At 35.3% G+C, this 13,599-nt stretch overlaps 1 protein-coding gene across 1 annotated transcript in view; it reads left to right on the top strand.

Moving 5' to 3' along the window:
• Window positions 1–10,863, top strand: part of LOC132122494 (uncharacterized) — a 56,696-nt gene extending 45,833 nt beyond the window's left edge. The window contains exons 12-17 of the mRNA XM_059532832.1: window positions 5,530–5,702; window positions 6,513–6,583; window positions 7,204–7,361; window positions 8,374–8,518; window positions 8,979–9,122; window positions 10,167–10,863. Coding sequence (XP_059388815.1) covers window positions 5,530–5,702; window positions 6,513–6,583; window positions 7,204–7,361; window positions 8,374–8,518; window positions 8,979–9,122; window positions 10,167–10,445 — 970 coding nt within the window. The 3' untranslated portion in view covers window positions 10,446–10,863. The remainder of the gene's footprint in view (window positions 1–5,529; window positions 5,703–6,512; window positions 6,584–7,203; window positions 7,362–8,373; window positions 8,519–8,978; window positions 9,123–10,166) is intronic.
• Window positions 10,864–13,599: the final 2,736 nt, after the last annotated feature.

The raw sequence follows: 13,599 nt of genomic DNA, 5'->3' as shown, positions 1-13,599 counted from the left end.
CATTTTAGCCAGTGGTTTAAGGCCAGTATGAAGTTCACAGCGCTCCAGGGACATCCCGTCTTAATCCCAACTTCAAGTTTAATCGGTTTCGTTAGTTGATGTCCGCAAATCACTTGTAAAAAGGAATTGTCATATACATTCTTGACTATATGTATGTACTGTTCCGGCAGTTTTATTTCCTCAAGGGAATGAAGCATTACGCTATGTGGTAAAGAGCCAAACGCGTCTCGAAAATCGAGAAATACCGCATAGAAACGGGAGGATTCATGTTTAAAATCATCGATGGCAGTCTTCAAACAGAATACATGCTCATTCATTCCCTGCCTCTCTATGTATGCTTTTTGTTTTGTTGACAATGTTCCTGATTCCACCAGCCAGGGTAAAATTTGGCATAAAACACACTTCATAAATACCTTGTATATAGTGGGGAGCAGTGATATATCTCTCCAGGTGGAGGGATCTTCTGGAATGTTATTCTTTTTGGGGATCCTATATATAATAGCTCCCTTCCAAGAATCGGGAACTTTCCGGTTAATTAAACAGACATTAAAAATCTGAGTTAATGTCATTATTGAAAATAGTTTTGTTGCCTTGAGCACTTCATAAGTCACACCATCTGCACCACATGCTTTGTTGTTCGGGAGACTACAAAGCACGCTTGAGATCTCCTCTGCAGTGAAGTCCGAAGTAACGGGGGCATCTTTCGGGTCCTCCAGGTCGAGAGCGCCACACCACGGAGGACTGCCCATCTGTTGGTGTAACTGTGCTGGTTGGCATTTCGCAGCATAATACTCATAAACTTTATTCATATCATTTATCACAGGAGGGGGGTCTGGGTAAGTGCTTTTGTTTAGAATTATATCTATTGCCTTACTCCTACGGTGTTCCCAAAGATAGGCTAGTTCGTTTCCGCTTACCACTCTGGGTTCTCTCATACTGTTGGAATTTGTCGCTTTGTTGAGCGCCGGCTGGATGGTTTCCCGTACGAAGCGCAGCTGCTGATTTATCCATTCAGTGCGTGTCTCTGAGTCGGGCCTCGGTGAGAGTGCTTTACAGACGGGGAATTTCCGAAGGATTCTTACGGTGTATTTTAGCAAAGGTATTCCTAATGGTCTCCCATCTCTGTGAGTTGCTGTATAAGATCCATTTCTGTAGTATACTCCAGATAAGATGGTTATAAGTTTAGTCCAGTAACGCGGACCCTAACCCTAACCCTAACCCACAAACACACACACACACACACACACACACACACACACACACACACTCAGCTCTTTCTGTGTCTACCCGTCTCGATGGCTAGACTGTGCTCTCTCTCTCTCTCTCTCACACACACACACACACACACACTCTCAGCTCTTTCTGTGTCTACCCGTCTCGATGGCTAGACTGTGCTCACTGAGCCTGTACTTGGTCAGGATCCGTCTCTCTCTCTCTCTCTCTCTCTCTCGCTCTCTCGCTCTCTCTTTTGTTCCCACAGTTACTAGGCAACAGGCTTGAAGTTTTACGCACATGCTCAGTGTGAGAGTGATTGACCGATGTTTTTCACACATTTTAGAGCAGCGCACACATAATCAGGCTGCTTTTCACATCATTTGTTTCTTCTTGTGTCATCTGCATGCTGTGTATGAATGCAGGGTTGTCATGTTATCATTTAGTGATAATATCCCAAATTGGATCAAGAAGGCCATTCTGACATTTGAGAGATCCAGAACTGGAATAGATTTAGATATTAAACAGACTTTATATTTGACCTTTTTTTTTTACTCCGAGTAAATGTGGATGGATTTTAATATCACCACCATAATACTAATATACCATTATAGTTTTGATTAATGTTGTTTTATTTATTTTTTCTTGTTATTGTTTTAGTTGGTTTAGTTTTTTGTGATTTTTGTAAATTTTCTTATTTAAAACCATGTCTATATGGTTTTACTTTAACTTAAAATGAAAATGAGAAATGTTATAAAGCTCCCACTTCTGAAAACTAGAAAATGTTTACATCAGTCATGAAATATTAAAACTGATTTATTTATTTATTTATAGTTTAATTTATAAATTAAATGTATTTATTTATTTACAGGTTAATTTATAAATTATATATTTTTTACCTGAAAAAAAGAAAAAACGAAAGCAAAATTACTAAAAACATCTATCCTTGTAATACAAATAATTACTAATTATATTATTTACATTTCTGAAATAATTGAATTTATTTATTTTACTTTTACAAATGTATTTATTGAAAATTTATGATAAATAAATAAATAAAAAAATAACAAAAATCTCTGAACAAGGCCTGTATTTCTGGACAGACTTTTGGAATACATTTAATTTTTTTGTTGACTGAAAATTATGAAATGTATCTGTAAAAGTATGTTTGTTATTTACAAAAAAGTTCATGAAATAGTTCAGCAAATTTAAAAACATATGGTAGAGCTTTAGGTCTTCTAGATCAAAATATAAATGATAAAAAACCTTGAGGTTATTCTTAGATGTCTATTAATAAGAATTAAGTAAAAAAAAAAAAAAAGTTAACTGGTTAAACGGTAGCATTTTAACGGTAGGCTTTTATTTAGTGTATTTTGTAGCGATGTGGTTTTAAGGAAAAAACTGTATTTTTGTGCTGATGTCGGCTGGGATAGCTGCTGGTTTTTTGGAGGTGATCTGAAGGTTTTGGGCTCTTTGTGGCGCCGTGTCTCGTGATTTCCATGCAGTTGGCTTCTTTGCAGAGACACGTCGAGCGTCTCTCCCCTGAGAAACATCATGTGGACGGGACGCAGTGTGATGAGTGTCTCTTCAGCGACCGCGGACAATCGATGTGTGTGTCCAGGAGAAATATTACACCTCAGAGTGTGCAGAATGTGGCGAGAGACCTCATAAAACAGCCGAGAAAGACAGGAACATTCACACATCCACACTCCGGCTTCAAAGCGCTCGTTCGAGACCGTTTCTGAGCACATTAGTGCCAAGGTGATTATAGTTAACTAAAATTAAAACCATAAAAATATCTTGAAATAAAATAAACTTTAATTTATATAAAATAAAAATATATATATTTTAACATTTGTAACATTTAGTTTAAAATAAGTAAAGCTAAAACTGAAAAAAATAAATAAAACTGAAAAAAAAACTAAATGATAAAACAGTACAAAAAATACTAAAACTTCAACTAAAATGAAAATGATCTATAAAAAGAAGTCATTCAAAATATAAAACTATAATAGTACCTCAATAATACTATAAAATAAAACTGATTAAACCTCAAAAAACACTTGTTTTTGTTTTTATTATTTTGTATCTGTCTAAAGTAGATTTTAGTGTCATTTAATATATTATATATTAATATTTTGAATTTTATTTGGAATTTTCAATTCAATTATATATTTTCAATTTTCAATTCAATTTTGTTTTTTTTGTCATTTTTATTATTTTTTAAATGCCTTTTTATAGTTTTTGTATTATTTTTAACTTACATTTTAGTGAATTAAAATGCAGAGTTTTTAATAAGAGCTAAAACTTTTATCATTGTTTATTATATTAATTTCCTTTTTAGTAAAATAAAATTTAGCACAAAAAAAAAAGAATTTTTTATTTCAATTAACAAAAATGTTTTTAAAATTTAAGGACCAATGAACTGTAATCACCCTGCTTTTAAATGTATTAGAAATGTTAGTCTAGGTTTCTTGCACTAAAAATATTTTTATTATTCTATTTCCACCTGTTTTTTGCAACTGTTCTCACAAGACTTCTAGATATAAATGGCATGTTTTGATTTGGCTCATTCATCTGTCATTACCATGCATCATACTGAATATGCCTTGATGTGTAAATGCTTGCTACCATACATGGAGTGGCATTTGTACCACAATTTGCTTCCATAATTTCCAAAAGAAAAGGGATGTTTAACCAAAAAGTAGGGTGGGACCTGATTTTTTTATTTTATTTATCTACAATTGACTTGCATGTGTTCATGGTTGGGAAAATGATGTTAAAACAAACCTAAATAGTACATCGGACACTTCTGTTTCCAAAAATACAAGGAGAATTAGATTTTTCACGGTATGACGGCTTTGAAACACCCATCCATTTAACCCACGGTTGTCTCGCAGTGGCATGCCATAATAGTTTGGCCTGTGCGATCGAGTCTTTGATTTGATTTCTGCGGTGGCAGATGTGAGAGAGAAGCCCTTTACTTCAACACACACTCGATCGATAGCATCTGCCGCACTCGGGGGGTTATGATCGGCGGGAGTGAAAACAGTCGGGAAAAGACCTTTATTCATTCCCATAGGTGGGACATGCAGCGAGAGAGCCCCCAAATATCACAGCGAGCTCTGAATCCTGCCTCCTTTAGTCCTTAAACTCGCTGGATTTCTTCACACATAAAGAACTCTGGATGTGCATTTCCAAACACCAATGCTTTCTAAACCGTATTTTAGGTCAAAATATCTAGAAAAGGAGAAGTAAAGCCAATGAATGGTTTTAGAATTCTCATCAAGCTACGTGATTTAAGATCCATTCATGTCTGAAATAACAACGGTGCAGGATGATGATGATTATGCAATTACGTGTTTAATATTTAGTGTTGATTATTGGAACAGACCCGTAACACTAAGTGTAGTAAAATAAGTGAAACTAAAACTGAAATAAAAATTAGTTAAAAATATTGATTAATATATAAAAAAAACTACAAATTTTAAATTAAAATAAAAACTAATAAAACTAAATGAAAATATTAAAAACTATAACTATATATAATATTTAAATTATTTTTTACTATCATTAATATAGCCTACTGTAGTTGTATTAATAATTTGAATAATTTGTAATTTTGTTGTTTTTATCATTTTTAGCATAATGTTTTAAGTGTGTGTGAATTCTATATAATTAATTAATTTCGGTTTGAATTTCAAATTTAGTTTTACATAAGCTATATTTTTTTATCATATTGTATTAGGTTTCTTTTAGTTATAGTAAAATTAAATGTCAATTTAAATCTTTTAAAATAATATTTAAAATAATAAAACTTTATTTTAGATTGATGGCATTTCAGCATAGGCTTTCAAAGCTTTTGCACAAATCATCTAGGAAAGGAATTTGTCTTTCTCAGAATTGGCAAGATTTGATTTTACACCAAGAGTACAGAATGAATTATGCAATAGTCTTTAATATTTAGTGTTGATTATTACAACAGACCCTTGCAACTAAGTGTAAGCAATATTATTAGAAACTAAAGAGGAAATATGAAGTAATTCAATATAGTTCCTGCACAGTAAACATTCTTTGGAATAGGATTTCCAGGCAAATACTATTTTGGTCCTTCTACTTTTATATTCTATGTATAACTTGCAGTTTCTTAGTAAATTTCACAATTAATTCCAAGCAATTTCTCGGTGAAAGTTGTTCCTCAAATTATTTATATTCAGTCTACAGTAAAATTGCAATGATGTCATATCACGGTTTCAAATTCCTCTTTTATGCACTTGCTCTCAGTTATTAGCTCACTTCTGCGTTCTCTTCCCTCAGCGATGAAGAGGAGTTGCGTAAGTCGTTCTCGGAGCTGGGCGAGCAGCGAGGAGAGTCCAACTCCAGAGGAGTGAAGCAGACGGCCAGCGACTTCATTCCTCCATCCGGAGCGCTGCTTTACAAAACCGGTTTCCTGGTGAGGAAGGTCCACGCAGACTGTGACGGGAAGAGAAGTGAGTGTTAAAATAGACGGCATCATCTCACATCCCTAAACCAGCAGTGTGGACTTATTCTTATATTCACAAAGAGTCATCAAATGTAGAAATGCATGTTTAGGACATTAGCAGAGATCCTTTTTTGTCTTTTAAGCAAGTGTCTTTTACTTCTGATGATATTGTTTATGGATAATCTATTTCTAGTGTATCTGACATTTTGAAAATGAAATCTGATTTCTATATGTGACCTTGGGCCACAAAACCAGTCATAAGTGTCAATTTTGTGAAACTGAGTTACATCTGAAAGCTGAATAAATAAGCTTTCCATTGATGTATGGTTTGTTAGTATGTGACAATATTTGGCCGAGATGCAACTAAATCTGGAATCTGAGGTTGCAAGAAAAAAAAAGTGCCTTTAATGTTTTCCAAAATAAGTTCTTAGCAATGTATATTACTAATCTAAAATTAAGTTTTGATATATTTACAGTAGGAAATTTACAAAATATCTTCATGGAACATGATCTTTACTTAACCTAATGATTTTTGGCATAAAAGAAAAAAATCTATAATTTTGACTCCTACAATGTATTGTTGGATATTGTTACAAATATACCTCAGAGACAAGACAGAGGAAACATATGTTATATATGTATAGTTTAATGTTGTTGAACAATAACATACAGTGTCACAAAATGCAAATAATATAATTTACAAATAGGTGCAAAATATGTCTACCAATGGAAATGTATTAATTAGTCTAGACTGATGTACTGATATATTTGGTCCAGTGCCCTATTTCAGTTGTGTTATTTTTCATGTGTAATGCAGCACCTCGTGGAAAAAGAGGATGGAAAGCATTTTATGCTGTTCTTAAGGGACTCATCCTTTACCTGCAGAAAGTAAGTCTTTCTCTTCCTTCCTTCCTTCCTTCCTTCCTTCCTTCCAGAGCTACTCATTTTATTTCCTTTCTTATTTATTGATTGCAATGTCTTGACGTTTTCAATTACTTCACCGTTGATTTATTTGTTTGTTGTTCGCTACATTCTCAAGGTGCATTTGATTTTGGTATTTTATGATATTTTTCACTGTACGGCATATTACACATTCTTTTTCATTTTACATGAAACGATACATGTATTGCATGCTGCATTTATGCATCTACACTGACAGTGTTTTTTTTTCATTCTGTGACATTTAATAATTTAATTATATATATTTGTTTTTGATTGATATGAATTTTGTTCACTATACAGTTAAATGAGCAGTACATAAAGCGGTTTTTGTTGTTTCTGTTGACTTAAGAACAAAAACGGCACTTTTGAGTCTTGACCATATTAGTCTTCAGTAACCATTACTTCAAAGTTTTTCTAACAAATAATATATTTTGCCTGTATTTGAAAACAGATGTTTTTGTATATATAGAAACAGTTTGATGGTAGTATACTGTATGTAATGAGTAGAATGGCAATATGATCAATAAATCAGTAATTATGAGAAAGCATGCATGTTTTGTTTCCAGGGCGAGTATCGGCCAGATAAACAGTTATCAGATGAGGATTTGAAGAATGCGGTGTCCATTCATCATTCGCTGGCCATCAGAGCCACAGACTACAGCAAACGTCCGAACGTGTTTTACCTCCGGACCGCTGACTGGAGAGTCTACCTCTTTCAGGCCCCGTGAGTGCACACACACAGAAACATGCCACAGTCCTCAGAATCTAATATTTCAACTTATTATAGAATGATTTTCCATTTTCATTTGATGCCATTTAAGCTTATTTTTCATTGTCTTCCCTCTGATACAGTTTATTATAGTGTTTATAGTGTATTTAAAGTGTTTTATATTTTAATTTATGTCAAAGGTTATTTTATTTCAAGGAGCAAAACAGTTTAAATTTTTTATATATTAGTTTCAATTATGATTACCTGAAAGCATTGCAAAATGACCTTAGTAGATAAATGAGTATTCATATTGACAAGTCTGTGTCAAACAGTTGTGAAAATTGCTTGCTAACCACATGTGCATATGCTAAACTAAAATTAAGCTTTAACTGGAAAAAATGACTGCATAGATCATCTGTACAGCATGAGGCTCTGTATTTGTGTGTGTGTGTGTGTGTTCCCCTGGAGAACTCGCTCTGTTCTAGTTGAAGTTTGCCCCAGTTTCAGCTTTCAATGTTTGTGTTGGAAAATTGTGTGTGTGTGTGTGTGCATGTCTACTGTACGTATAAAACCAATTCATCTGCTCCTTTACTGCAATTAAATTTTCTTTTTTTTTTCATTTAAATGTCCATCACACTGGTCCATTTCATCATTTACAGTGATGGCCAAAATTATTAGAACACTAGTATTTTCACCAGTCAAAAAATGGTTTTAAGTCAGTTATTTCTATCTTTTGCTGTAGTGTGTCAGTAAGAAATATCAGTTTACATGTTCAAACATTAAATGTGCCATTAATTGTAATAATCCAGTGATATTTTTGTCTGAGAGCAGCCAGTGCTCCACACGGAGATCTGATCTGATCATCATCAAAATATTTTGACTGCATCCTCATTTTGCAGCATTTTGTGCTTAAAACTTTTAACAGTTCTGTAGCTTTGCAGGGAGGTTTCTCAAAGCATCTCGAAAACCATTTTTTAAGATGCTGAAAATACTAGTGTTGTAATCTGGATTTGATTCATTTGTGTAGGAATGCTGAACAAATGCAGTCTTGGATCACACGCATCAACACGGTGGCGGCCATGTTTTCAGCCCCACCCCTCCCTGCTGCCATTGGCTCACAGAAGAAATTCAGTCGACCGCTGCTGCCAGGCTCCGCCTCCAAGCTGTCGCAGGTCAAATCAGCTGATTTGCATAAGTTATCACTACTGTTATCGTTATTAGTCTTCATACTTTTAATAAAGTCCTATAATAATAAATATGATGAATATAGTAATAAATATATATGAATAAACTTATATTGTCAGCATTAATTAGATTAATTAACCTTAACTATGATGAATTCATGCTGTAAAATATTGTTTATTGTTAGTGCATCTAAACTTATACAGATACTTAATTTTAACAAAAGAATCCTTGTTGTAAAATGTAATTATTTTCTAAAATTAGTTATTATTAATAATTATTTTACCTGTTTACTTGATGTCCATTTGCATGACATGCATCACTTATTTTAGGATGCTTCCTTAAAAGACAGCTGCCTATGTAGGCTGTAGAGAGCAAGGAGGCTTGTTATGTTTCATAAGAGTGACTGTGCATGTGTGTGTGTGTGTGTGTGTGTGTGTGTGTGTGTAGGAGGAGCAGGTACAGGCTCATGAAGCTCGGTTTCGCTCCATCTCCACTGAGCTTGCACAACTGCACTCTTATCCGCCTGACAGAAAGGTGAAAGGTCGTGAACTTGAGGAGTACCGGCTGAGAGAGGAGTATCTGGAGTTTGAGGTAAATATATATACGCTATCCTTCAAAAGTTTGGGTTGATAATATTTTTTTATGTTTTTGAAATGAGTATCTTCTGTTCACGAATGTCGCCATATATCTGATCACAAATACAGTAAAAACTGTAATATTGTGAAATATTATTACAGTTGAACTATTTCCAGACTATACTTACAACTATTTTTTATTTAAATGTATTGGTGCAGCTGTATTTTCAGCATCATTACTCCAGTCTTCAGTGTCACATGATCTTCAGAAATCATTGTAATATGCTGATTTGATCCAGAAACATTTCTGATTATCGTCAGTGATGAAAACCGCTGCTTCATATTTTTGTGGAAACATTAGAAATGTCTTTGTCACTTTTAATCAACCCTACATCTACTTTCAAGATGAAGATGAGTTTGTTTCTTCGGCAGGTTTGGAGCATTCCGTCACTTGCTCATCAACAGATCCTATGCAGTGAATGGGTGCCGTCAGGAACAAAATTCCCAACAGCTGATAAAAACATCACAATAATCCATGCCACTTAAGTTAATGTCTTATGAAGAGAAAAGCTGTGTGTCTGTCAGAAACAAATCCATCATTAAGGAATTCCAGCTGCTTCCGGCTAAAATACAAGTCCATGATAACACTTCCTTCAGTGAAAAATTGCATTTACTGTTGTCCTCTCACTTTAAAATGTATTCACTCATATTTGTTTTGTCTTGTGAATGCTGCTTGATCTGTGCAGATTTCTCTCCTGATTCAGACAGAATGACAGAATTTTTCACTTTAATGATAGATTTGTTTCTTACAAACACAGCTTTTGGCTTCTCAAGACATTAATTGCTGGACTGCAGTGGTGAGGGATTATTGTGATGTTTTTATCAGCTGTTTGGACTTTCATTCTGACGGCACCCATTCACTGCAGAGCATCCATTGCTGAGACACTAATGCAATGCTACATTTCTCCAAACCTGATGACGAAACAAACTCATCTACATCTTGAATTATCTGAGGCTGAATGCATTTTGATCGAGTTAATAAAACGTCCCTCTCTTGTAGAAAACGCGCTATGAGACGTACAGCATGCTCCTGCGGGCGAAGCAGCGCTGCGAAGACGATAACCTGTCAGTGTTTGAAGCCATGCTCCTGGAGGAAGGTGCGCTACAGAGAGCTCAGTCCAGCCCCACGCTTCAGGACAGCAGTTTGACCTGCAGCACCAGAGACGGAGCGAGCCAAAGCACCGCCGCTGGCGCACAAGAACCGTCCGGCAACGGAAACAACAGCTGCTCTCGCGGTCAGGGCCAGAGACACAGCTACAGGCAGGCCGTCCGCAAGTGAAGCCACCGCCGCCACCCACAGGAAGCTCGCTGTTCTGGAGAGGAAGTGAGGTCTCTCTCTTTCCTGTGTGTGCCCCCCTGCTCTGTGTGCCATCAGGAAGGGGTGTTGATTCTGACTGAATCTGACTCTGTGATTGGCTGATGGCTGGGTGATGTCACAACACAAGGTGCTATGGGATCTGGACGGGAGAACGCGACTGGGATTCGGAGGAACGTAAATATGAAACGCATAACCTTCATTTGCCTTCTAGTTATCGGGTTTCTTCTGCGACTTCTCGCCCGAAGCCATTTCATCGCACACTACCAAGTCAAATCTGGGCCTAAACGTCTTCGAACTTTTAAGATATGATTGTGTCGGAAATTCTTTCGTTTTTGCATTTCTCGAAACAACTCATTTGTTCACGATGCATATTAAAATTCACCAATTCTGCTAAAATGGTGAGGTGAAGTACGAACGCTGGACGTCTGGGATGTGTGTATTTCGCACTGTGGAACACAATCCTTGTTGTGTGTCATAAGGGTGTCTGATTACGTGTGGTGTTTAGGAGCAGCAGACAAGCAGAAGACTGACTAGCCTGAATGCAATTAGTTATTTCTTCATGTTGTTCTCAGCATTAGCCGTTTGTATTTGTACAATAATGCACAGGGACATCATAGTCATTAAATACAACATCCATTTGCGCAAAACGTCTTTTGCACTGAACACTAAGCATTATCACACTGCAAAACTCATTTTCTCAATCAGTATTTTGTCTTTTTTCAGAAAAAGAAAATATTTAAACATCCTTAGAATTTGATTTTTTTTAAGCCGAAATCTCACTAAATTGTTAGACTATTTAATAAACTATTATTAAATAAGAAAAATAAACTTGATTCAAGATATATATTCTCTGAAAACAAGTTCTGTCGGCAAACTGTATCTGAAAGCGGAATATGCAAAAGTACATTTTAGGGATGTTTATGTCTTTTAGTGAAAGAAAAGAGACATAAAACTAGTATGAGAAAAACTATTTCTGCAGTGAAGCGAGACGCTTATCTTTGTCTGTATAGTTCATTCTTTGAATATGCTCTATTTTTAGCTTCTCGTCCTTGTCTTTCTGCATTATTCTCTTGGCTGAATGTTGTCTGCTGTGTATGGCATGGCTGACTAGTGACAATCGTTCGTGTTTGTTCGGTTCAACAGAAGCTGAAGTCGGTAGGAGGCTGGCAGCGTGTAGTTCATGAGTCAAACGAACCTGTTCCCCACGCAGCACACTGAATGTCATCTTTTTCCTGTTAAACGCAGTTAGTCAGTGTTTAAGACGCACTTGCCTGTATTGCTTTCTTATGTAATCGATGAGAGAGAGAGGATGTGTATGCACAAAATATATCACCTATTTAAGGAATGTTTTAAATCTTATAATGAATGTGGTTTGTCAAAATCAAAACTGCCACATGCAATATTCAGCACAGGCCTGTGTGTGTGTGATCGACGCACATGTGGATGTTTAATTACACGGATCATGATGATTGGGAGCTTGAAACCGTTGAATGTACCATGTTAACACCATGGTGATGTGATTCTGCCATCGCATTTCAATCTCAAGCATTGTTTTTTCCTTTTGCAGTTAATCATGTGGTGTTTTCGTGAGTAAATATGGTGTAAAATAACATTTCCTCAAACTCTCGGAGCTGTCGTGACTTGAGTAGAAAGTGACATCATCTTAGTGCTACAGTGAGTCTAAAGGGCAGATAGGAAATACAAGATAAAATAATGTCTGTTTAGGAACTTTATGAAGTTATATGGGTGAATATCACAAGAAAACACATCCAAGTCACATTTCACTCCAAAATTAAAAGGAAAAGATATACATTTTTAGGACCATTTTTTATATTGACATTATTTTCTTGACAATTAAGCACATTTTCTTCCAAAGACAGGTCTTTATTTGAATTTATTTTGCGATTCCCATCATTTTATGCTCTTTAGTTTCTATTTATTGTAGACTGACAAACTGTGATACAACTACTTTTTATTGAAATTGGCATTATTTAAAATACCAAAAAAAAAAATAATAATAATAAACTACAATAATGTATAAATAAATACTTTTAAGTACAGTTAATGAACTTAATAAATTATATTATTATTTATTATTAGTATTGTTGTTATTATTATTATCATTATCGAATTGTCCTAAAATGGGCTTTAATATCTTTACCAATTTTTTTTTAAGACCATTTATTTATTTGTAATATTGACATTATTTTCCCTGACAATGAAGCACATATTTTATATCCCGTTGCTGTAATGCATGTGTGGTCCTGGAAATCTTTAACTAAAATACTTTTTGTGTTGATTTTGGTGTGAAATCACGACCTGTAAGTGTTTGTGAGTTTCACTCAGTTCATGAACCACTAGTGTTGATTTCACTGCTTAAATCTCCTGTTGTTCCTCTAATATAGTCCACCTTATCAATACAGCGCTGTATATCCAGAGAGCATGATGTTGAATAGTCTTGTGTGATTTTAGGTGAATATAAAATCAGAAAGCCATTCTCTGCTCAGGTGTCATTTGAATATAATGTAACTGTTGCCATGCATTCGTCTACCAGCAGAGAGCGCTGTCTTCAGCCAAACATATGAAACCAGAGATTAAAGTGGAATGCTCCAGTGATGCCTTGTTCGGTTTGTGGGTGTTTGTACACATTTATGTCATTTTGTGTCATTATTTTTCATGTTTAATCTTGATGTAATGTCCAGTGTCTGTCACACATGCGGTGTGTCGATATACTGCTCAATATGCACATACACACACACACACACACACACACACATCACGTCTGACTGACTGCTGATGAGCGTCTGTCGTGTCCTGCTATGATTAATTCAGTCAATTGTTCTTTGACCAATATGATTATCGTATGAAACTATATTTTTAATTAAGCAGCTCCTGAATGTACATAAACGGCATGAAATTGTTCTGCTCTCATTTGCATCTTGTGTCTTGTTCTGAGGTGATTATAGGCCTCGTTTTGTCGTTGATCGAGTGTCGATCGATGTCTCTTGGTGGAGGTTTGCTTCCTGTTAGTTATAATGTAAACGAGGAAAAACCTGATGTTATTGACTGAAAGTGAAGGAAACACAAAATGTTGTTGACTTTCTTTATTCTTTGA

Source organism: Carassius carassius, chromosome 40 (assembly GCF_963082965.1).
Source record: "Carassius carassius chromosome 40, fCarCar2.1, whole genome shotgun sequence".
Taxonomy (NCBI): Eukaryota; Metazoa; Chordata; class Actinopteri; order Cypriniformes; family Cyprinidae; genus Carassius; species Carassius carassius.
Note: the sequence above shows the minus strand (reverse complement) of the source record. Positions and strands in the feature narration are given on the sequence as shown.